Here is a 25391-nt window from a genome sequence, read left to right as displayed (position 1 = left end):
CAAAAAAGCGGATGCCTATGGCATTGGGTTCGCAGCAGCAGAGGAGGAAGGACCAGAAACAGAAGTGGGGAAGCCAAGAGCAGGGGAAGAAAAAGCCCAGGAAGGGTAGTACTCATGATCGAGTTTATCTGGGACCTCCATCTCAACATTTTGCACTCTTCTTCTAATTGTTGGTGGAGCTCCCTTTTTCTTTAGTAATTCTTTGTACCCTTTCTGAAGCTCTTTGTGGAATTCCACTACCTGTAGGCAATTAAGGTACTGTAGCGGACAAAACTGGTGCACAAAAATGAAAATCAGTATTGCATCTCCGCCATATGTCTGCGACTTTTGTGGCATATACCATCTGAAAGGCAGTCTAAAATATACATTATGATATGTAAACGGGAACTGTGTCGGGCATCCCTCAGGCATAAGGTCATTTTTAGTGATTTTTTGAGTATTTCAATTTTCGCCAAAAATATAGTACTTGTCTAGCCTTCCTTCAATTTTCCTCATATCTCTCCCGTTTGCTTTCAGATCTCACAGTATATTAGTGAGCTTTAGTGGCTCTTGAAAAATACATAAACCCATGCTTATTTTGTATTTCCCATTGAATTCCCCCTTTTGTTTTCACCCTATTCACTATGACAAAGTACTTGCCTTATATGCTTAAGAAAATAAGTAACTGTAAACGCGAATCTCTGAGATTTCGAATACACTTAGTTCGTACGGCAGCAAACCTTTTTAGGGTAGCAAGAATCTCCAAATGGACAATCAACAGGATAAGAAAGGAAGAAAAGAACATCAAGGCTTGTGACCGTGGTAGTCGACAGGTCGTAGTTAGCAAAATAACTAATGCAATCATCCGCCTAAAGTTTCGACAAGGACCTTTACGCACAGTTTCTGATGCTCAGCTCTTTTTGAGGACCTTAGGATACAGTATTAGCAAACTGTCAGTCAGAAGGCACTGTAGGAAGCTAGATTTTGAGTCTGGAACTAAGGAATCGAAGATTTTCATTAGCTGTATAAGCCAGAAAAAGCGATGAAAGTGGTATCACGACAAACCATCGCATACTATAGAGGGCTGGAAGTTCATCATCTTTAGCAATGAAAGAAACATGAATGTTATGAGTGCAGATAATATACACTAATATTGAAAGCAAGTCGAGCAACCTTAGCGATATTTTTACGGTGATCAAACAATGAAGCATGCTGGCTGCTCTGTTACATTTTAAGGCTGTATTAGATATTGAGGACCAGGATATTTGTGTCAAGTATACGATGCCGTAATAAAGTCATAGGTATACACATGTATCTCGCTTACTACATACCACGAAAGCCTAGGGTATAGTGGTCTAAAATATCGTAATCTCTCGTTTCAGCATGACAATGACACAAAGCACAAGGCAAGGCATGCCACAAACTCAATATTTGATAGCAGGGCTTCTGTGCTAAAGAGTTAGTTGCAACTAATCCCGGCCTAATTCTTCTTAAGCATACTCGGTGGGCAATTGAAGGCAACGCCAAGACCATACGACTCTAGATCAAAAAGGGTAGATTCTCTTTGGAAAAGAATAGTTAAAGAGTTTGGCTCTTTTACTAATCGTGATATACACGTATACTTCTAGCATGTGCCAAGTTGTATATTCAATGATATCAAGAGATGAGATGGTTATACAAAGTCTTAGATTTTAGCCACTTTTGCGGGTTTTAGAAATATAGAATTTTATAAATGAAAAGCATGCTCTTCGCTCAGTTTTAACAATGTCATGCTAGGAATACACGTAAGTTACAATGGCTAGTATATCTTCCTTCTAATACAGGTTCATAGCTATTGCATTCACCATGAGCAAGTAATGGTAGTTAAAAGCTGAAAAAAAGTTTTGTGCACCAGTTTTGTCCGCTACTGTATATTAGAAAATGAGATTTATTGATATGTCATACTTACTTTTTCACTTCTGAATGATGGCCGTTTGACAATAAACGTACGGCCATCTTCATCTTCTGGGCCATTCTCCTCATCAGAGGTCCAATCAACCGTCAAGATCTTTTCGGCAAATGGGAACCGTGCTTGGTATGCAGCTGCGTTAGCGTTGTAAGCAACCCTCCTGTTAAGGAGTTTCTATTATAAAGTATTGATGTAAGTATTATAGGCATTTTATATTACAATTTTTAAATATCAAGTACTTACTGCATTTACGCGGCTGCGGCAGGCTGACGTTGGTGTCGTCACAGCTTTCCCATTTGCCTTATCCACCATGTAATAGAACTTGCTTCTAATCATGGTGAATACTTGCGAATCAGTCAGGCCATTGAAGCGTTGGTGCTTCCTGACTTCATCGCGCAACAGATTTTTTACTTTTCTGTTGGCCTTGTCGGTGATGGACTTGAGTGTATCAAACTTGATGCCACGGCCAACCAAGTATTCACGGTAATGATCAGCTATGTGATCCTATAATGTAAGTAAGAAACAAAGTTATTAAATTGTATTTGCTAATTGATACTTTAATTTTAAACTTACACTACACTGCTTTTTGATCCTGTTGATCTCAGCCACATCAACATACTGCTGCCCTTGCTGTGGCTGTTGAACTGGGTGCTGCTGCTGCTGCTGCTGCAGTTGTTGCTGTTGCCACATTTGAGCAAAAAACTGCATTTGGGCAGCCATCATCTCTGGTGTGAGAGCAGAGGCTGCTCCAACGGCCTCTGCACCAGTATGGCTGCCAAAGCTTGCAACGGAAGCAGAAGCGGAAACAGGAGCAGGAGCGGGAGCGGGAGCAGAAGAAAGAGAAGAAGAAGGAGAAGGAACAACAGTGGACGATGATCCAGCAATGCCCATGGAAACTCTTGCCCTTTTGGGGGCATTGCTGGGAACGTTGATGGGGGTGGCGACTCGTCTGGACATTTTTTTAGAATAAGTATAAAGAAGGAAAAAAAAGAAAAATGTCCTACAATGTTTTTTTTATATTCTTCTGTTTCTTTTGTACTCTCTTTTTTTTAAAAAGAAAACACTATTTGGGTTGAAGATGTTAAAGTTAACTAAAGAATAAATTTAACAATATATAAACAAGCTTTTTGAATATTCTAATAGCTGCTCTAATTTCAAAAATAGCGTTAGAACGAGCTTTCATGGTTATTAGATTTGACTGATACCGAATAGTTGTAACACTAGTAAAATGAGACTATAAAAAAAAGTATTTTTTTTCCCTTTTTTTTTTTTTTTTTTTAAAAAAACAATCTTCATAAAAGGTAAGTTCTTCATATTATATATACTATATTCCTGCTCTAATGGTGCTTTTACTTTAGTAAAATAATATCGGTTGCTTTCTTGATGTTTGAAATGGTCTTTATAAAGTCTCTTTCCCAGGATTATCGTTGCTTCCTTTACTTGTTGGTATAAGCTTAACTAGTGTCTTTTTTTTTTCTTTTTTTTTCCTGTTCCATCTAAAGCAAGGTACTATCACTTTTACTATATACTCGATTGCTAATAGCTATTATAGATGCGTGTTGCTTCCCTTTTCTTTACTTATTGGTATAAGCTTAGCTAGCTTTGTTTTTTCTGAACCCATCTAAAGCAAGGTACTATTACTTCTATTACATAACCTATATAGCTAATAATTATCATAGATACATGCTGCTTCCTTTTTTATTTGTTGGTATAAGCTTAGCTAGTCTTCTGGCCTATCTAAAGAAAGGTACTATTACTTCTACTACGTATACTCAATAGCTAATAATTACACTACCTCAAAAAATTGTTCATTTTGAACCGCCTTTTACACATTTCGTACTGAATCTGCTTCGCATAATCCCCAATCAGCGCTCAGCACAAACCATTATGAAACACTGCTTCTCAGCTATTTACTACACTGTAAGCATATCACGTGCTATGCGTAAATGCTGGAAAATATCCAATCAAAAATCAAAATCAAAATGAACAATTTTTTGGGTTTTTGTCGACATTTTTTATTTTATTAGCTAATAATTAATCTCACCGCCCTTTTCTTTTAAAACAAGTTGTAGTCTTTGCGGCATGCTGCATACGAACTGCTCGCAGTATTCCTTTGTAATTTCATTGTACCAAATATCTGCAACCCGTTCAAACAGTTCTTTCATACTTAAGAGTGCAGTTTCATAAGCATACAGCCGGACTTTTAAGTAATTCCATAAATTCTCTATAGGATTTAAGTCGGGTGAATATGATGTCCAATCCAGTAGCTGCACCTTGTTATCTACGAACCATTTTTGTGTTAGTCTAGATGTATGCTTTGGATTGTTATCATGTTGAAATATAATGTCATCCTTTGACATATCGTATTTTTCTAATGAAGGGAGCATATCCTCCGTCATAATCTTGCAATACAGCTCTGAATCTAAGATTCCGAGTACTTGAGTGATATATCCAACTCCGTTTGCTGTCAAACAGCTCCAAAGTAGTATACTACCGCCTCCATGCTCATAAGTTTGGTTGGCGTTGTGATCCTGCAGAGGCCTTCCTTCTTGTACTCAAGTCCATTGTTTACCATCTGAACCCAAGCGATTGATTTTTGTTTTGTCGCTAAAGACTACTCCTTTCCAGGCTTCCTCTGTCCAACCTATATGCTTCTTGGCAAACTGAAGGAGCGCCTTTTGGGAAGAATGCGTTAAAGGAAGAGCTGTTGGTTTTCGTCGAAATTGAAATTTGGAGCTTTTAAGAAGGTTTCGCACGGTCTGGCTGCAAATATCCGAACCTAAGCCACTTAAGTCTCTGGCAGCGTGCTCTCCGGTCTTGTACACACCAGCATTGAACCTGCGCAATACAAGGCGCGCGTCGTATATGTTAAGTTTCTTGGGTTGACCTGCTTGCAATACGGAGTGATGGTCTACTTCTTTCGCAATGTTCGAAATAGACCCTTTAGAAACATGTAACTCGTTGCTGATAGCATCGTACGACTTTCCTCTTCTTAAAGCAGAAATAATTGCATTTCGTTGGGTTTCTGAAATTTCGCAATTTACCATTACTTGAAATGTCGAGATGGAGCAATGAGAGATTACAATGGGAAAGCAAAAAAAACCAAAATCGACCAGGGCTGCCTTGGAATAGCAGAAGTAGTCACGGGTAAAAATTATGATAGCAGTCACGAGTTAGTCCTATGTTATTTGGGAACATAGGCGTAAATTTAGTTCATATTCAAAAAAACCCAAAAAATTGTTCATTTTGATTTTGATTTTTGATTGGATATTTTCCAGCATTTACGCATAGCACGTGATATGCTTACAGTGTAGTAAATAGCTGAGAAGCAGTGTTTCATAATGGTTTGTGCTGAGCGCTGATTGGGGATTATGCGAAGCAGATTCAGTACGAAATGTGTAAAAGGCGGTTCAAAATGAACAATTTTTTGAGGTAGTGTATTATAGATACGTGCTACTTTGCTTTGGCCTTTACTATTTCTTTCTCGCCCTTGCTTTGGTTCTTGAGTACTGATGTCTTTCCTTCTTTTGCTTTGAGTGCTCAAGCCCTTGAATCCTTGAATCTTTGAATCCTTGTGTCTTTGCATCCTTGAGCTTGGCTTTTTTTTTTCTCATGAGAATCTTTTGAGTTCCACGAGATTAATTGATGTATTTTTAGATTAGATGATGCTATTTTGGTGACAATAGGTAAGTCAAATAAGCTTTTAAAGCACTACAAGCAAAGAAATACTCTATATTATTATTATTATTTTATTTAAATAAAAAAAAAGCTATTTTTATAAACCAAATCCCTATTTTTTTGTGTATATAAAGCAATATAAGTGGTTCATAAAGAAGTATATAAAGCAATATGAGTGGTCGATAAAGAAGTTTATAAGGCAATATGAGTGGTTTATAAAGAACAAAAAGACAAATAAAGCATTGATTTGAAAAGTATCATTGGTCCCCAATTTTTTTCTGACGTAGGAAAGACTATGAAAAGCAGCTACCAAGATAGACGTCCTCGCAGAGTAAGGATTAAATCTACTTAGAACTCTGAATTATCACTCCCGTCAGTATCTGCATTAGCAAAACGCAGAATAAATAATAGAATCATAGGTCAATAAACGGTGCAGATGTTGACGTCGGCATAAATATGCATTCAATCACAGATTTTCATATCGCTGAACATAAAAGCATATACCTAACAATTAACGGTTCGCAGAGTTTGCACGATTATTTGCAGTGTTTCACTCACTGCAAATAATCGTTCCAATTGGATAAAGCATATCGCAAGATTGAACATTTTTTGGTTAACACATATTTATGGCTTTTGAAGAAAAATTTTAACTTTCGCTGTATTGGTCACTTTTGAATTTTGAAAAAAGACTCAGGTGCGAAAAAAATAAAGAAATTGAACAGTATTTTTGTTTTTTTTGTAGGGTAAGTATTCATAAAGTTATTCACGTTTTAAAAAAGTGTCTGTTTTTTTTACAGATGATCTTTTTTTGGAAAGCCTGTTCCCCTCTACTGTTGAAAGACCGATGTCTTCTTTTTTTATTTTTGAGGGCAAAAAGCGGAAACCAAAAGCATTTTGCGATTATTTTGTTCAGAAGAATACATATTAGGAAGGCAGCCTGTGGTTTTTAGCTTAGATCATTACAAACGTGTTACAAAACGTAAAAAAATAATTATGTTTGGGAAAAAAAATGACCTGGTGAAAAAAAAAGTAAGTAAAAAAAAAAGTAAGTAAAAAAAAACGAGTCTAGCAATAGAAAGTTCATTGTTCAAATGAAAACACTAATCTAACAACAATTACACTTCATAGAAATGCAAACTACTTTTACATTATAAAAAAAGAATACGTGTATATTCTAAAAGAATAAAAAATAAAGAAGCTCTGCTAACATTTTGTTACAAGGCAGTTATAATTAACAAATACATACAAAACACTTTTGTTTATCAAATAAATATATTGCTTTATTATTTTTTATGACAGATATAATAAAAGAATATATGTTTTTAAGCTTATACTAGTTCATTACTTACTTTATGTTTGCACATGGGTGTAATTTGCCTTTAGCCATTAGCCATTAGAGATGTGAGCAATGACAACTTTCTTTACCAAAAATAACTTTTCAGTAACAAGCAACAATATAAGACTGTTATTCTTATAGTTTTATCGTATTGGAAAGAACAACTTTGCTCATGAGGTTCATGTTCGTCATCAGAATGTGTCCCATTAGGAATTCCTAATGTAAGAAAAAAAAAAGAAACCAACATTAGACTTGGTTGCTATTATTTTTTTTTATAAACTTGCATTTGACCAGAACTTGAGCTTTCTTTTTTATCTTTTGTACCTTGAACATCTAGTGTATTCCATGAAACAAAACCAGGGAGGAAAAAAAGCTGTTTTACTGCTACAGTGCGTTAAGTTGCCGACTCTTTTTTTTTTTTATTTCAAGTAAAAAAAAAAGAAAAAAAAGAAAAAAGAATACTCTCCATGTTAAAGATATTGCACTCAAGTAATAAAACCTGTTCAAACAACGTATAAGTTATCTTTTGGGATACCATTAAATGTAATCTTCGTGCAAAAAAACTGTATTTGATTTATAACATAGATAGACAGTGAATAAGTGTAACGTTGGTAAAAATAAGGCTACAAAAAAAGCACTTCTCTTTTTTTTTTTTTTTTTCTTCCCTTTTTTATAAAAGGTAAGTTCTTAATATTTTATACATTCCATTCCTGTTCTAATGGTACTTGTACTTTAGTAAAACCGTATTTCTTGCTTTCTTTATAAAGTCTCTTTCTCAAGACTACCGTTGCTTCTTCTTTTACTTGTTGGCACAAGCTTGGATGGCGTGTTTTTTCTTCTTTTCTTCTTTTCTTTTTTTTTCCTGGCCCATCTAAAGCAAGGTATTATTACTTTTACTACATATCCTCCATAGCTAATAACTATTGTAGATGCATACTGCTTCCCTTTTCTTTATTTGTTGGTATAAGCTTAGCTAGTTTTCTGGTCTATCTAAAGAAAGGTACAATTATTTTTACAATACATACAGGATCGCTAATGTTTATTATAGATGAATTCTGCTTTGCTTTGGCATCTTTTTATCTTTTTTTCTGTGTTCGCTTTGGTTCTTGAGTACTGATGTCTTTTCTTCTTTTGATTTGAGTGTCCAAGTCTTTGCTTCCTTGAATCTTTGAATCCTTGTGTCTTTGCATCCTTGAGCTTGGCTTTTTTTTTTTTCTCGTGAGGACCTTTTGAGTTCCACGAGATTAATTGATGTATTTTTAGATTAGATGCTGCTATTTTGATGACATTAGGTAACTCAAGTAAACTTTTAAAACGCTACGAGCAAAGAAATACTATATATTGTTAATATTACTTTATTTAAATAAAAAAAAGCTATTTTTATAAACCAAATCCCAGTTTTTTTTGTATATATGAAGCAATATTTATTACAATATGAATGGTTAATAAAGAAGTATATAAGCTATATGAGTGGTCTATAAAGAAGTATATAAAGCAATATGAGTGGTCAATAAAACCTGTATATAAAGCAATATGAGTGGTTTATAAAAGACCAAAAAGACAAATAAAGCATTGATTTGAAAAGTATCATTGGCTGCCGAGCACCATTAGATATTAAATGGATAATAAACAGGAGCCATAACATAACTGATGGAAGTTGCGTCTTGCGAGATCAATTAGTGAATAAATGTGCCAGCAGTCTCCTGTCTCTGCCACAAATCTTGTAACATCTCTTAACCAAAAGATTAACGACGGTTTAAACGGTTTGTGGCAGAGACAGGAGGCAGTGCGATAAACAATCAGTTACCCGATGTCACACGATTCTAAGCTCTTTCGCAAGATTGATAATATATCTGTGAACAAATTTGCACGATTATTTCCAGTGACACGTGATTAAATGTAAGACGAAGAGATGGACTTAGCCACATATCAAAAGGAAAGTGGTCCTGTGGCGTAGTTGGTCATCGCGTCGCCTTTACACGGCGAAGGTCTTCGGTTCGAACCCGGACGGGATCATTTTTGCAACTATTGCTCCACGAACGAAAATTTAGTTCCTGATACAAGCATGTATAATTACAGTTCATGACAAGAGACAAAAGGCGCCCCATATTTTTGTCGTGTTCTTTATAGTAATGTATGTAAAAGGAAATATAAGTATATGGTCTTAAAGATTAGGTAGTAGATAATTGTCCTTTTATTTCTAATAATTATTGGGTCTATTTATATTACTTTACAGAACTGAGGTATATACAAGTATTGTCATAATTCATGAGTCATGTTGATATTGAATATAAACAACTCTCTTGTGAGTCATAGCTTGTAACTTGTTGAACATGAACTTCATTAAAAGGAAAGCAACACAAATATCCATATATAGAATAAAAAGATATGACATTTTTATATATAAATATGATAATTATTTTTAACAAATATTCGATATCCAATAAATCATATCTTCTTGCGCTTAAAAAAAGCAATCTTTTCTTATTGGGTCACAATTACCTTTTTCTTTTCTTTTTATTTTTACTTATTCTTTCTGATCTGATACCCGAGCTATCGCAGATCAAGAAAGGTCCCTTTTATTTTTATCTTTTATAAAACAATCTTATTCTTAACCTTATTGATCTATAACGATCTGGTGGTCACTACTCAAAGATAATTTACTCTATCAAAAGAACCGTTAAACGTTCAATCAAGTTACCTAAACTCAAGTCATTCAAGACTTCAAACCTCAAATTAAATAAATCTACATCACTTTAACACAAGCCAAGTCCCAAGTACTAACAAGTTACAATGAAGATGTGAACTCCGAAACTACTTTCAAGCTTTAATTTTTGACGTTTTGTACACTCTTTTCAGAAATTATTCGCCAAACTTTTGAAAAAATTAGCTGAATTTAAAAAATACAATCAGCCATTTTCTTGAGGCAATCAGCCGAAAAATAAAAATCCTTTTAACCAAATTCAGCATATAGATTAGCTAAATTATGCTAATTAAGTATAATTCTTTCTTTATTATACAGTGACTCCCAAAACTGTCCCAATGTTTTGTAATTTTGTCTTTTACCGTCAATGGTGCGATTACTGATTGTGTAAAGTATGCCTTGTTGTACCTCATTTGAAAGCTGTGGCGGTGTAGATGTACGTGGTACAGACTGCTTCTCAAGTTATGTAGCACAGACGGAGATAATGAATGTAAAAAATGACCGGTGCATTGGGACAGTTTTGGGAGCATATTGAAAAAATCAGAATATCTACAAAATATCCATCAACAACTTGCATACAATCACCAAACTGAATGTATTAGCATCGCAAACGTATCCGATGTCCTAATTAACATCTGCGGAAATTTTAAACTCCTACTCGGCTATAACGCGCTCATTAAATCTCAACGTGAAACAAGTCCCAGAAGATATGATATTTCAAGCTATTACTTTCCTTAAACAAGGTACAGTAGCGGACAAAACTGGTGCACAAAAATTTTTTTCAGCTTTTAACCACTATTACTTACTCACGATAATTGCGATAGTCATGAAACTATATTAGAAGGAAGATATACTGGCCATTGTAATTTACGTGTATTCCTAGCATGACATTGTTAAAACTGAGCGAAGAGCATGCTTTTCATTTATAAAAATCTATATTTTCTAAAAACCGCAAAGTGGCTAAAATCTAAGACTTTGTATAATCATCTCATCTCTTGAGATTATCGAATATTCTTCTTGGCATATGCTAGTAGTATGTGTGTATATCACTTTCAGTAAAAGAGCCCAGCTCTTTAACTATTCTTTTCCAAAGATCATCTATCCTTTTTGGTCTAGTGTCGTATCGTCATAGCTTTGCCTTCAATTGCCACCAGACATGCTTAAGAAGGCTTAAGCCGGGATTAGTGGTAACTAACCCTTTAGCACAGAAGTCCTGCTATCAAATATTGATTTTGTGGCATGTCTTGTCTTGTGCTTTGTGTCATTGTCATGCTGAAACGAGAGATTACGATATTTTAGACCACTATACCCTAGGCTTTTGTGGTATGTAGTAAGCAAAATACATGTGTATACCTATGAATTTATTACAGCATCGTATACTTGACACAAATATCTTGGTCCTCAATATCTAATACAGCCTTAAAATGTAACAGAGCAACCAACATGCTTCATTGTTTGATCACCGTAAAAAGATCGCTAAAGTTGCTCGACTTGCTTCCAATATTAGTGTATACTATCTGCACTCATAACCTTCATTTTTTTTTCATTGCTAAAGGTGATGAACTTCCAGCCCTCTATAGTATGCGATGGTTTGTCGTGATACCACTTTCATCGCTTTTTCTGGCTTATACAGCTAATGAAAATCTTCGATTCCTTAGTTCCAGACTCAAAATCTAGCTTCCTACACTGCCTTCTGACTGACAGTTTGCTACTACTGTATCCTAAGGACCTCAAAAAGAGCTGAGCATCAGAAGCTGTGTGTAAAGATCCTTGTCGAAACTTTAGGCGGATGATTGCATTAGTTATTTTGCTGACTACGACCGGTCGACTACCACGGTCACAAGCCTTGATGTTCTTTTCTTCCTTTCTTATCCTGTTGATTGTCCATTTGGAGATCCTTGCTACCTTAAAAAGGTCTGCTGCCGTACGAACTAAGTGTATTCGAAATCTCAGAGCTTCGCTTTTACAGTTGCTTATTTTCTTAAGCATATAAAGCAAGTACTTTGTTATAGTAAATAGGGTCAAAACAAAAGGGGGAATTCGGCAAGGGCAAAAGATAGGTCCCGGAGATCGTTGGTCCCAATTAAGCTCCGATCTGTATGAAACTCCGAATATACATTTTTGTACCCCGTAGCATCTTTGATGCCAAATTTGGTAAGATTTCAATCAGCGCATCAGATTCTATTGGCCATTGAATTCACCTTGTCTACCGCCTATTGAAGTGAGGGTCGGTAGACTTATAAAATTAATTTTTTTTCTTTCCTTTAGTGGTTTTTTGCGCTTTTTTTTGTTGACCTTGACCTCTGACTTGGGATAGATATTCATCAATGTGATTGGATACTTATGTTGCGTGGTTTTTTGTAGGACGCAATATAAACACCCCTTTGTATTTTTGCATTTTCTCTGTATCTTGGTTATTTTCCTATTTGACCGACTCAAGCTTTAGTGTATCGTTATCACATAGTGGTGGTTGTACTTCTGGCCAATTGAATGCTCCTTATGGGCCCCGTACTCCTTCGGATGGTGACAAAGTGAGCGAAGCACGAATTATTACGTCATATGAAACTACATGGGCGTAACTGGTATGAGAGAAAAGTAGAGCATGTTTACTGATGGGATTGCAGTCACCTAAGGAAATCCATCGGTGCATTCCACAAGGAAAACCGCATTTGCAGCTTCAATAGATGCATGAAGGAGATGGTTCTTAGGTATAAACCTAACAAATGTTAGTTTTACTATCGTTGCCGCACTCCTTCATTCATTGGGCTTCATAATAATCGACAAGAATGCATTACGAAGGGGTCTGTATTTAGTAATAAAAAGTCGTGTCGTATTTTCCTTACTAAATACTCAAATGTCATGTGAGATCACTCAAGATCTGCAGGTCATATAATTTAAGACTACCTCTATATAACACTACTTGTTATACAGTCATCAGTACTCATAAACAACTTTAGTAATTTACATTGTGCAATTTCGGTTCCTCAATTATTAATTTTATCAAATCAGACGTAGTTTGTATTTAATGAGCTCTCTCTCCTGTCTTCACTCAATAAAGAGGTTCAAGAGTCTCATCGATTATCAGTTTTTCTTTTACACTTTATTTTCACTCTTAATCGACTATAAACTACTGATCAATATCACAACTGACCCTCACTTCAATAGGCGGTAGACAAGGTGAATTCAATGGCCAATAGAATCTGATGCGCTGATTGAAATCTTACCAAATTTGGCATCAAAGATGCTACGGGGTACAAAAATGTATATTCGGAGTTTCATACAGATCGGAGCTTAATTGGGACCAACGATCTCCGGGACCTATCTTTTGCATTAGCCGTGAAATCTGATAGCAAACGGGAGAGATATGAGGAAAATTGAAAGAAGGCTAGACAAGTACTATATTTTTGGCGAAAATTGAAATATTCAAAAAATCACTAAAAATGACCTTATGCCTGAGGGATGTCCGACACAGTTCCCGTTTACATATCATAATGTATATTTTAGACTGGGGTGATTGGCACTTCAGGCCACGATGGATAAATCATAATATCTACAGCTATAGCGGAGCTAGAATAACAATCCAAAAATAGAAACTAAGGTTATAAGGCAAGCAGAATCGAATGGCGCTGTTTAATTTTTGAAGTTCCGAATATTTCCCGATTTAGTCTAGAATAATGGGGCGTTTCTTATGTGAAGCACCTTTGTTCCCAGTTAGTTTTATATCATTTGGTACATCGGTAATTTTCAAAAATAGTAAGCACCATATAATATTTTTAAACATGTTTAACGGTCTTCAAAATATTTATGGAAGTCCATTGGATGTTTATAAACCACTTTTTTCCAGAAATTACAAAATAGCTTAATTGGAAATATGGCTCATTTGAATCTTGATGTCACAAGTTCAATCCACCCAATGACCATTTTATACTTTTGCGATAACGGATTAAGTTTTCCCTTTTATTTATTTTAGAGCTGAAATGTTTTTGTAGGTCACAAGAACTTCTTTTTGAGGGTTGATGTTGTGATAAAGAAGTCAAAAAAATGGTGTAACAAAGAAGTCAAAAAATGAAAAAAGTCAAGAAAATGTTAAAGGTCAAAAAAGTGAAAAAGTCAAGAAAATGAAAAGTCAAAAAGAAAAAAAAAAATTAACAATATAAATATCCCAACTATTTAGATGAAGAAAAAGGACAGTACAGTTCTACTCACATTTTTATTTTATATATTTTATTCAATAAACAGGCAACCTTCTCATAAAAAGTTCCTGATCCCTTTATTTTTCTTTATCTTTACCTTTATTTGATTTTAAATAAAAGATCTGGTGGTCGCTACAGTATCTTACTTTCAAAATTTCAAAAAAACTTCTATAAAACACTCAACTCAAAACACAAACCAACAAAAAATAGCAATAGAAAAAATTAAAAGATAAAAGATTATAAAAAATGTTAAAAAGATAAAAAATGTTGAAAATATAAAAATGGTCAAAAAAAATAAGAAAAGCAAAAAAGAAAAAAAAATATCATACATATGTATATATCCCATCTTTTTGTGAAGAAATTGTTGGTCAGTTTAAATAAATCATATGTTTTTACGCAGTAAATAACAAACTTTAACAAGAAAGTCCCTGTTTACCTAAACTTTTTACTCTACTTTAACTTTTATCAAGAAACATCGTATTGATCTTACACATAAGATCTGGTGGTCACTACTTATCAAACATCTGCTTAAACCCTATATAAAACAACAACTTACAAGGCAATCACAACCTTAAATTAAGCTTTACAAGCAAACTTAACAAGCAAACTTAACTCAAATTAACTCACTTACAGAAAGACAACCTTAAATAGCAGCATAACTATATGCTAACTTTAATTTGCAAAGCAAAAGCGCTATTATCATGTGCTCTTGCTTAATTATAATTTTTCTTTGCCTAAAAAGTACTCACTGTTGTGATTTTTTCACTGCACCTACTATGTGTTGTAGAACAGAGTCTGATCATAACGGACATTGAATAATCACAACTAAAAGAAGTATATTAAAATTGATAAAAGATAATAATTTAAATCTTTATTAAATAAAATATACTCTTCTTCTTTTTTATATAAAACTATCACTATTAGATTCATTCTATAAAGTAAACATGAACACTAAATAAGTCATGATCTTTACTATTCATCATTTCTGTAAATGAATAATAATGGATCAGGTACCTAGTCAACTTTGATCTGACTGGAGGCATTTCATATAAATATATCTTTCCTCTCATTGAAGATGGGACAATTCTCCCAGATCAGTTAAAGAACAATAAGATCTATAAAACAACGAATTAAAAATTTTCATAATCGATTCAGTGATCACTATTCAATCAAACGTGTCAATGATTGGATCTACGCTCATAACTACTCATTTACCCGCCAACTGATAGAAGAATATAAGTAGTAGACTTTGTAATGATTTCTTTTTAACAATTAAGATTGTCTTAAATAAAGTTCAGTCTCAAAAAGTATTCTTTTGGTTTATCTTTGTTATTACCTTTACCAGAACATAACACTATGAACTATAAACACACATCGAAAAACAAAAAAAGTAGCAAAGAAATGTACCAAATCCAATAAAAAATAATTTACAGTTTTTTTTAATTCAAATTATAATGAGAATAACACATTTTATTAGAACATTTAAATTTAACTAAGAATAGATTTGTAATCAACAAAACATTATAAAAACGATAAGCATTAATATTTTTAAATGATATTCAAGAATAATATCACGATATTATATAACAGTATATAGGTTATTACTGTTGTAGAACAGTAACTGATTGTAGTTAACGTTGATAAATATAAGTCTTAATACAAGATCATAATTAAAATAAAATAAAATACAAGTTTATTTAAATAAGATCATACAATCAATTCCAATTAAACATGTTCTTTTAAAATACGTATTGTATTCATGAGAGTTCTTTGATAAGAAGAAGTATCAACTAAAATAACCAAATCCAATCCAATGTCAGGAATATTGCTAATCTTTCACATAATTGAAATAACGCGTAAAATAACGTTATTCAAATCAGTGAGGAATTCCCAGAATAAAAGATAATCTATGACAGACATACAAAAGAACAAATGAAAAGTTTTCATAATCATAAATAGAGATGACACTTGATAAAGCACCTGAAAGAGTAGAAGAACGTTTACAATGCAAGATATCAAGTCATTCACTCAATAAGATATAAATATCTGCCTTCAATTAGAATAATTTTTACTTTAACTTAAACTGAAATAAAGATCAGACTCGAAACGTTCACAAACTGTTTCTTTATTTTTGTTTTTACCTCTTGTTTTCTATTATCTTAACAATTACAATTAGTTTTTTTACGACTAATGTTTGAACCATAATGAAGAAATAACGATATTTTAAGAATCGAGGAAGCAATGTGATCCTTACATAATATCAATGATGTTATTTAGTTAAAAAACTTAGTATCTATATTACATTCATCAAAAGATGCTTAGAAATAAGCTTCCATTTGGTATGCATGCTCGGACAGTGGATGATGCCACTTTGCAAGACATCCTTGTTATAGCATATACGCTAAGAACCCTAAATCGGTCGCAAAAATTTTGGCGGCCATATCGATGTTTCATATAACTGCCATACATCAGTAATGTTAGAATTCAAGAAACATACAAAGGAGTTGGCGATTGCTAATCCTTCACAAAAGTAAATGAGGGCAAGCTGAGGAAATCAGATGCTTACAGTGCCAGATGAGCTCCAAAATTCAATTTTTCAGATCCCATTCAAACTTATACCCAATAGAGCATACTATTGGACAAGTTATTTCCCAAAGTCTCGGGGTGTGAAAGCAAATATTCGCTCCGCAATCATAGAAAAAGTGCGGATATGTTATAAAATGAAGGGTCATATAAAATTGTTTCTATTCGATTGTTTCTAATACAAATTTGCATACTATAAGCTCTAACTGATTAAAGTATTTTTGCAAAATCTCCGCCAAAATCTCCGACATTTCTATTTTTTTATTGCTGTTTTTAACATATTTCTCTTCATCAAATACAGATATTTTAGCAAAGCTATAACACCTATTGTTGGACCATATAGTTACACAAATGTTCAAAGTTTTATTAAAATCTGTAAAGAAGTCATTGATATAGAGCGTGCCCAAAAAAATTGCATACCGCCTATTTTCAAGCGCAGATATCTACAACAAATAGTCGGAATTGGAAAACGAAAATGGTACCAATCGATGCGCAATGGCCAAAAATATATATTTCCATATTTGGAATGTAGCTATAGCGCCGATTGAACCGTAAATATCATGATTTATCCATCGTGGCCTGAAGTGCCAATTGTCCTTAGACTGCCTTTCAGATGGTATATGCCACAAAAGTCGCAGACATATGGCGGAGATGCAATACTGATTTTCATTTTTGTGCACCAGTTTTGTCCGCTACAGTAAGTCGGTTCGGGAGATGGAAGAATTGACGGGTTTAGGTAAGAGTACGATTAGAAGACTCCGAAAAACCCATTGCTCTAGTGTTATGAGGCCGAACGGGGGTCGATCTAAGGTATTGTCTGCAGCTGATGAACATTACTATGTACGCCAGCTCACCAAAAATTGCGTTCCGAGTGCTGTAAAGGTTACCAAATGCCTTGAAAACGATATTGGAAAGAACGTAGGTATTGAAAGAGTTCATAAAGTCCTTCGAAAAACAGTCTTAGGCGCGATTGAGAAGCTAAAGAAGCCATTACTCAGTGCAAAGAATATCCGCAACAAACTTTCTTGGTGTATTGCTCACAGTAACTCGACAGTAGATGACTAGGAACGCGTTATTTGGCCAGATGAGACAAAAATAAATAGATTTAATTTGGATGGACACACCTAGGCTTGGATTCGATCAGGGGAAAGCCTCAAACGCCATCACGTGAAGATTGCTGTTAAACACGATGGATGCAATATCATGCTGTGGAATGCCATTACCTATGCTGGAGCCGGTTGGATGTGCAAAACCAATGGTAATATGGACAGAGCAATGTACAAAGGGATGGTTGTAAGTTTGATGTCGTCGGACTTTAAAAGTTCTAATTTCCTTATTTGGAAATCGACGATTTTCGGAATATGAATGCTATAATCGATATAGTATAATAGCATTATGCATGTCGTTGTCCAGAATGGATAAGGTGTCGTCTTTGTATGAAGAGGGTCGCATGTTCGACCCTTGTGTGTGTCATTTTTTTCTGAAAGTTTTAGCAGCCGTTTTTTATGTCTGAGTTTTTGCTTTTTGTGACTTAACTATTTTAAATAAATTTTTTTTTATTTCACGTTTCCCCCCTGTTTTTTTTCTCTTTTTTTTTCCCTTTTTACATCTTTCAAATTAAAGTTAGTATATCATGTCTTTTATCAATATCTCTACCGCAAACTACACCAATCCTGCTGGTATTCGCCGTCAAAGACCTGTTACTTCCTCCAACAACCCAATTGTTATCGTTGATTCTGATGATGAAGTTGAAGAAATAGAGTTAGAAACCGAACAAACTTCAGATTTGGATCAAGAAGTTATTTCTATCAATAATGACGACAATGAAGAATTATTGGAAATAGAAGCTTTCGAAGTTGACGATGAGGCACATAATAGTAATATTTTGCCAGATAATTGGAGCAGAGATCAAAACATTCCCATTATGACAACCAGAACTTTTTTTTTAACTTTTGGAACTGAAGAAGCGTGTATGCAGTAAGTACAAAAGTGTAACAAAGTACTCTTGTATGCAATATTAGTAACTCTTTTTTTTTTATAAATTAGGTTCTTTATTAACAATGGAATTTATTATGGAAGCAACACAGTTTATCGTTGTAATGGTGATGAAGGAAGCATCATGTACTTGGAGCAAACAGAAAGTATTCCACGTTGGAGATGCAATGGAATCATAATTAATCAGGAAACTGGTGAGAAATGCTGCAATGGGCGTCAAGTTGCTGTACGAAATGCTTCCTTTTTTAGTAATCGCAGCTTACCAACCTATGATACGCTATCCATCCTTTACTTTTGGAGCTTGAAAGTATGTCGCATGACAATTTCTACCATGGTTGGATGCTCACCATATGCTGTACGTGAAACTTTGAATGATTGGTACCAGATTTTACAAGAAGATTTACAGCAGAACGACTGCAAAATCGGTGGTTATGATGTGGATGGAAATCCAATCGTGGTAGAAATTGATGAATCAAAGTTTGGTAAAAGAAAGTATCATCGAGGACATCGTGTGGAGGGTGTTTGGGTGGTAGGTGGTGTTGAAAAAACACCTGAACGAAAGTGTTTTCTTGTGGTAGTAAATAATAGAAACACTGAAACGATGGATACAATCATTCGAAATTATGTTGCCGATGGTTCCATAGTACATACAGATTGTTGGAGAGCATATGAAAATATGGTAAACCTTGGAATGAACTTGGTACATCGAACTGTCAATCACAGTGTGACATTTCGTGACGGCGATGTCCATACCAACACAATCGAAGGTAAGCATAAAATTGGAGTGTACAAGCGTTTATAGCTTTAGTTTAATAAAATTTTTCTAGGAACTTGGAATGGAATAAAAATCAATGTAACTCCTGCCCTTAGAACAAAGAAAATGGTACCTTGGATGCTTATCGAATTTATTTGGCGAAGAAAGCACCATAACAATATTTTTGGGGGTATCATTGATTGCCTTAAGAATGTCAGTTTTGATCGAGCTCAGCGTAACCCAGCATGGTTGACTGAGCTTGCTGCAGAAGAATAATAACAATAAAAAAAATTAAACAAAGCTCAATAAAAATGTCCTCAATAATATTACCTACAGAGAGCAAGCATTATTAATATACTTCGTCAAAAAATATCCAAAAGCATTACTATTGTTATTTTGTAGTAAGTTTGGTTTGGGTTGAGTGCTTTAGATGAGTTTTTCTTGAAAAATTTTAAAGTAAGGTACTGTAGTGACCACCAGATCTTTTAGTTACGATCAAATAAAGGTAAAGATAAAAAAATAAAGGGATCAGGAACTTTTTATGAGAAGGTTGCCTGTTTATTGAATAAAATATATATAAAATAAAAGTGGGAGTAGAACTGTACTGTCCTTTTTCTTCATCTAAATAGTTAGGATATCTATATTGTTAATTTTTTTTTCTTTTCGACTTTTTTCATTTTTTTGACTTCGTTCATTTTTTGACTTCTTTCATTTTTTGACTTCTTTGTCACACTATAATCAGTTAAATAAAATAAAACCTATACAAAAAAAAGGATACACAAAGGAATCAATTTAAAAAAAATAGCCCTTACATAAACACGCCTACAGCATTCGAACAAAAATACCGATTGCATGTTTCGAATAGGTGACCTCTTCTTTCGGAAGTAGGCACTCTAGCCATTCCGGACAACGACTGGCATAATTTAAGTATGTTTTACCAATTATGTGCTTCATAGTCCGAAAATTTCCGATTTCCAAATAAGGAAATTAGAAATTTTAAAGTCCGACGGCATCAAACTTACAATTAACCGTTATATTTAATGTCCATATAAAATTACTTACCTTCGATATCGTCCAGCTTCGAACAAGACAAAGTTGTCAGCTGCTGTAGTCAATCTTTTTTTTTTGCGATATGACAGGGAAGAAATAACGATAGAATCGGTCCAAAGCCGTTCAGCAAACAAAATAGAATTAGTTCCAATATCGATTATGCTTTGATCACCATAAAGTCGCCTGTAATAGGATCGAAGTGCAACAACAAGATCTTGATCGCGCAGATCAGGGGTGATTACTCCATTTGATAACAAATATGCTTCATCAGCAGGATCCCATAATTGCGGAAACTGATCGTTGCCTGAAGGATGGGAAACAAACGATACAGGAGAGCTTTGATCTGCATTCACTTGATCGTTGTTAGCTAGAGACGTGTATTCCATATGTGTAGGTTGACGATGTTCACACAACGTGGGAGCTGTTACTCCAGGCTTTGTGGTCGATTGATCTAAGTTGCAAAACTCTTTATTTGTTCTCTCCGTTGATCTACAGCTATAATTCTTTATGGGCCCCAGCTGTCTGGTCATGTGCCCAAGATGACCCAGATAATGGTTGTTGGCTGTGAAAACTTTGACTGACAAATTACCAACGTTGATTTGATCACGCAAGTATTTGTGCCATGTTTCCACATCACTATGTTAAATGATAAAATACTGTTAGTAAGTAAAATGTAATAACGAACTTCTGCTACTTTGTATTCACCTTTCCATTTTTTTCACATCCTCTTCCTTTAATGTTCGACGGAGTGCCAGATTACAGCCATTCATTAGACACATCAACGCTTTCTTTGCTTCGTATTCGACTAGGTAAGGCAAGATGATATTTGGTACGATCACGCAAAGAAAGTTCTGCCAATCTACAGCTCTGTAGCGACCAAAGGAAGCATGAAAGGAGCCTTCAAATATTTAGGGGACTTTGGAGGCACATACTTCCATCTGGCGCTGTACAATAGCCATACCATTGGTTCTTCGAAGTGGATTTTTTAGTCTGAAGCTGTATGATGAACCTGATTCAATGATGTACGATTCATTGCAACTGGCGTTAAGAATATTGAAAATAAGGTGTCCAATCCCTCTGCCAATCAAGTGCATCTCGTCAATTCCAAAAAATTCTACACCACAAAACGTCGAAAGAGAAGTGAGCAGCTCTGGTACTTGTCCCATTTGATGGCTCTGTGATGTATTGTAAGCAATCATAACTTTTTTTTAAAAAAAAAAACTTACAGGATCACCATGTACTAGGCTTTCTTTTGATCGAATATTGCCGTTATGTAAAAAGTATCTCGCACCATCTGATACACCTCGAACATCACAAATACGACAACCATGGTATGCCATATGGCCAGCATGATTCATTAAGTCTGCAACACCAGGAATGTCACCCATAACACCCATCAAGTGAACCTTGCCTTTGTAAATTACATTGTTATCTTTTAATACTCGAAAACCATTGTTTCCAAGACTTCTGATTTCGTCAACAATTGGTCGCAGGAAAGACATAATATTATCAGGCTTAGAGGGACCAGGTATGATGGCCAGAGTAATCATATGATGGCGAGTATGCCTATAGAATAATGGTTACAGTGGGTCAAAAAACTGCACCAACGCAACTCAGTTTTTCGGAAATACCAGTATAGCTCTGTCAGTTTAAAAGTAAACATTACGAAACTTGGAACAAAACGAGTTACTACTGTTACTATTTATTGACAAAAGTTTCAAGGTCAGATGCGGAGTATTGATTTAAAGAGCACTCAGCAAAAAGAGGAGGTCGGTTGGTGCAGTTTTTTGACTTTTAAAATGAAAAGGTATTTGATATCATATGTCCGGACTGAGACTATTCCAGCAAATTTAATCGAATTTTGCTGATGCTTAGTCACACTGGGGACCTGAAAATAAAGTTTTTTTTGCAATTGTTTTCTTTTTTTTTCTTTCCTGCTTTACCCAAACCCATTGTACATCGTCAGTATCTATCCATTATTAGAAATGCCCAAAAAGCTTCCATCCGATATTCAAAACAGTATCAAAGTATTATTAGAGAACAGTGTGATCCTGCAGTCATTGGGAAACGAGTTGGAGTGCATAGAAATACCGTCAATAGGTATGCAAATAAGTGGATACACGATAGAATACGTAAAAGAGGAGGTAGACCGAGCATTGTGGCAGAGTCAACACGTCCATACATCAAGAGACAAGTGCTCACAGGTTGTTTGAAGGCTGCCAAGGATGTGCAAATGAAGTTGGAGGAGCTTGGACACCCTATTTCGTATCAATCGGCAATTAATGTCTTACATTCAGTTGAAATTTATGCTGAGATCAAAAAGAAAAAGCCATTATTGACTGAAAAGCACAAGAAGGCTCGATTAGTATGGGCTAAAAAGCATCAATATTGGACAGTACATGATTGGCGACGTGTCATCTTTTCTGATGAGACGAAAATCAACATTTGGGGCTCTGATGGTTGCAAGTATTACTGGAAAAGAAAATGTGATCATTTACAGCCTCAGCATATCGACGTTACTGTGAAGCATGGAGGCGGTGGTCTCATGTTAGGGAGTTGTATAACCAGCGAAGGACCTGGATACGCATGTCAGATCTATGATGGCACCATGAATTCAGAGGAATACCAAGAAATCCTTGGTACAAGTCTAAAAGACACTATGGAGTACTATGGTCTGAACTGGGAAACGTCGGTATTTCAGCACGATAATGATCCCAAACATCGATCAAAGTCCACAACACAATGGATGAAGGATAGTGGCATGATTTACATTGACGATTGGCCATCACAAAGTCCAGATCTTAATCCTATTGAACATATATGGCATCACTTGAAGTTAAAGCTGAGCATGTATGATAATAGGGCGACCAGCATCCATGAATTGTGGCAAAGAGTCGAAAATGAATGGAATTCGTTTACTAAGGAACAATGCATCAAATATATACACAGTATGCCAGACAGAATGCAAGCAGTCTTAGCAAAGAAGGGTGGATCCACTAATATTAAAAAAGTCAAAAAACTGCACCAACCGACCTCCTCTTTTTGCTGAGTGCTCTTTAAATCAATACTCCGCATCTGACCTTGAAACTTTTGTCAATAAATAGTAACAGTAGTAACTCGTTTTGTTCCAAGTTTCGTAATGTTTACTTTTAAACTGACAGAGCTATACTGGTATTTCCGAAAAACTGAGTTGCGTTGGTGCAGTTTTTTGACCCACTGTAACATCTAAGAATTAGGCTTAATAACAATAGGCTTGCCTGTATGAAGGACTTATGTTCATCACTAAGCAATGAATGATTGTTAATGTGCTTCCTGTTTGAACTTTTGGTTGGAATCCATCAACAAACAAGACTATCCCAATGTCGCTATCATCCTGAAAAAGTTGCTGCTGATTGAAAAGAAAGTCTTGATACACCTTACCATCAAAGATGTCCCTGTACATTCCATCTTCATGTGTACAATCTTGTTCGGCACGGTACTTAAATAATTCTCTCTTGTCTTCATCAAGCATCATTTGTGCTAATGCAGCACCAACAGATACAACAGCCATTTGCTGAACAGCAATAAAAGAAGGGAAGGACTCATCATTCAAATCGACACCAGCTTGTCGAAGGGCAAGAGCTTGTTCATGCTTTCTATATCTTGGAAGCTGACAATTTTCATTAGTACAAAACAAGATATTTGCATCATCCTTTGGGTATAAGAAGCAGCCATTGGGACAAACATCAAAATGAGAAACAACTTGAAACCCATCATGGCTACTGCATATCCATCTTGAAACTGTATCGGGACTAGGCATCATACCACCAAGCTCTGTTGGTTTTATGTTAGAGGTAATGAGGAATTTTACATTGTTTATTAATCTACCATTGAGAGCATCGTCACTAATCTTGCTTAATAGCGTTTTGTTTATAGTATTCATCATATCTCTCTTGAACTGACGATTAACACCGTGCTGATCAGCCAATCGAGTAAGCTCAACAGCAGCCTTTTCGACCGCCGAGAGTTGCAAGCTGGATCCAGTGTACTCATAAACCACTGCATTATCTAGAGCGATGAAAGTGTGATATATTAGCAAAACGCAATAATGATAAACAATCACTAATTCCTAATTTTTTATTACCAGCAAGTGACGAAGCAACAGATCCAACGCTAACATTAGACATGCTTTCCGTGCCAACATCTACATCAACGTCTACATCAACGTCTACATCAATATTTGTATCAGCATCGTTATCATAGTCATCATTTGAAGTAGTTTCTAAAGTAGAATTTTGCAGTGACAGTTCACCAGCTCTATGTTCTCGGATAAAATGTGACATACATCCACCACGTATCTGATGTAACTGCAACTTAGCAAAGGTAACACCAACAAAGCGTTTGCAAAGGTTACAAGGATAAGAAGTAGCTTGAGACATTGGAAAGTTAATTTTTTGACAAAGGTTAAAAAAAGAGATGAAGAGCAGACAATAGTAATTTAAAGGTATTTATACTTTTCAGTGTGTTATTGTTCAAGTCAAAATTAATAAGAGTACAAAGTATTTATTGTAGAAATCAGATGAAAATCATGGTTCCTCAGGATGCCTATCTAGCTATAGGTGGCTAAATCTACCGAATTAGTCAATGGTTCTGTATGGGGTAATGCTGATTATAGAGATGATCCGTACATCTAATGCATATCCATTGCCATTTTTGGAATGTAATAGGTAAAAGCAAAGAAAAATAACAAAAACAAAACGCGGGAATTAATATAGGGCGTAAACAAACATTGGCTCATACATTACAATGTGCATATGTAAATAGAAGATAGCCTTTAGTATAGAAAATATAATACTAAAACGCAGATACTTATAGAGAAATCAGAGGTTAATATAAAATTGTTGGTATCAGAGACAATTGTTATCTAGGCTAAAGTTAAGTATAAAGCTCATTTTTCTTTTATTTTGCTATGTTTATTTTTTTTTTAATAAAAATCAATAATAAATCTGTTGATGTTTGTCACTTAAAACTAGTATGTATAATCTGATATAGTAATATATACAAATGCCAATTCCTTAAATTCTTAACGTGAATACAAGTAATAAACAATACAATGTAGATCAATAACAAAGGTAACCTAAACATAATATAACATAGAAATAAATTAAAGTTATTCATAATAAGTCGTTTAA

The 25391-nt window shown here is 34.8% G+C and overlaps 8 protein-coding genes and 1 non-coding gene across 9 annotated transcripts; 4 read left to right on the top strand and 5 right to left on the bottom strand.

The window, feature by feature from the left end:
• Positions 1-15: 15 nt before the first annotated feature.
• On the bottom strand, positions 16-411 carry RO3G_04680 (uncharacterized protein; the record flags this gene model as incomplete). The annotated part of the gene is made up of 2 exons (XM_067659270.1): positions 16-240; positions 367-411. The coding sequence occupies 2 exons, from the start codon at positions 409-411 to the stop codon at positions 16-18; spliced, it is 270 nt and encodes an 89-aa protein (XP_067515371.1).
• A 1408-nt stretch (positions 412-1819) lies between these two features.
• RO3G_04679 (uncharacterized protein) lies at positions 1820-2884 on the bottom strand (the record flags this gene model as incomplete). The annotated part of the gene is made up of 4 exons (XM_067659269.1): positions 1820-1849; positions 1928-2101; positions 2171-2431; positions 2501-2884. The coding sequence occupies 4 exons, from the start codon at positions 2882-2884 to the stop codon at positions 1820-1822; spliced, it is 849 nt and encodes a 282-aa protein (XP_067515370.1).
• Positions 2885-3954: 1070 nt separating this feature from the next.
• Positions 3955-4326, bottom strand: RO3G_04678 (uncharacterized protein; the record flags this gene model as incomplete). The annotated part of the gene is made up of 1 exon (XM_067659268.1): positions 3955-4326. The coding sequence occupies one exon, from the start codon at positions 4324-4326 to the stop codon at positions 3955-3957; it is 372 nt and encodes a 123-aa protein (XP_067515369.1).
• Positions 4327-8883: 4557 nt separating this feature from the next.
• On the top strand, positions 8884-8957 carry RO3G_19048. Its single transcript has one exon. It is a non-coding gene; the product is annotated as a tRNA-Val (tRNA).
• Positions 8958-16981: 8024 nt separating this feature from the next.
• RO3G_04677 (uncharacterized protein) lies at positions 16982-17486 on the top strand (the record flags this gene model as incomplete). The annotated part of the gene is made up of 2 exons (XM_067659267.1): positions 16982-17118; positions 17201-17486. 2 exons carry the CDS (start codon positions 16982-16984, stop codon positions 17484-17486), a joined length of 423 nt encoding a protein of 140 aa, XP_067515368.1.
• Positions 17487-18054: 568 nt separating this feature from the next.
• Positions 18055-19446, top strand: RO3G_04676 (uncharacterized protein; the record flags this gene model as incomplete). Its single annotated transcript, XM_067659266.1, has 3 exons — positions 18055-18398; positions 18468-19183; positions 19244-19446. 3 exons carry the CDS (start codon positions 18055-18057, stop codon positions 19444-19446), a joined length of 1263 nt encoding a protein of 420 aa, XP_067515367.1.
• Positions 19447-21128: 1682 nt separating this feature from the next.
• On the bottom strand, positions 21129-21770 carry RO3G_04675 (uncharacterized protein; the record flags this gene model as incomplete). The annotated part of the gene is made up of 2 exons (XM_067659265.1): positions 21129-21395; positions 21447-21770. 2 exons carry the CDS (start codon positions 21768-21770, stop codon positions 21129-21131), a joined length of 591 nt encoding a protein of 196 aa, XP_067515366.1.
• A 683-nt stretch (positions 21771-22453) lies between these two features.
• RO3G_04674 (uncharacterized protein) lies at positions 22454-23269 on the top strand (the record flags this gene model as incomplete). Its single annotated transcript, XM_067659264.1, has 1 exon — positions 22454-23269. One exon carries the CDS (start codon positions 22454-22456, stop codon positions 23267-23269), a length of 816 nt encoding a protein of 271 aa, XP_067515365.1.
• A 302-nt stretch (positions 23270-23571) lies between these two features.
• Positions 23572-24638, bottom strand: RO3G_04673 (uncharacterized protein; the record flags this gene model as incomplete). The annotated part of the gene is made up of 3 exons (XM_067659263.1): positions 23572-23585; positions 23641-24267; positions 24344-24638. 3 exons carry the CDS (start codon positions 24636-24638, stop codon positions 23572-23574), a joined length of 936 nt encoding a protein of 311 aa, XP_067515364.1.
• Between the last annotated feature and the right edge of the window lie 753 nt (positions 24639-25391).

Source organism: Rhizopus delemar, genomic scaffold (genome assembly GCF_000149305.1).
Source record: "Rhizopus delemar RA 99-880 supercont3.3 genomic scaffold, whole genome shotgun sequence".
Classification (NCBI taxonomy): domain Eukaryota; kingdom Fungi; phylum Mucoromycota; class Mucoromycetes; order Mucorales; family Rhizopodaceae; genus Rhizopus; species Rhizopus delemar.
The sequence above is the reverse complement of the archived record's forward strand: the minus strand, read 5'-3'. Positions and strand labels throughout refer to the sequence as shown.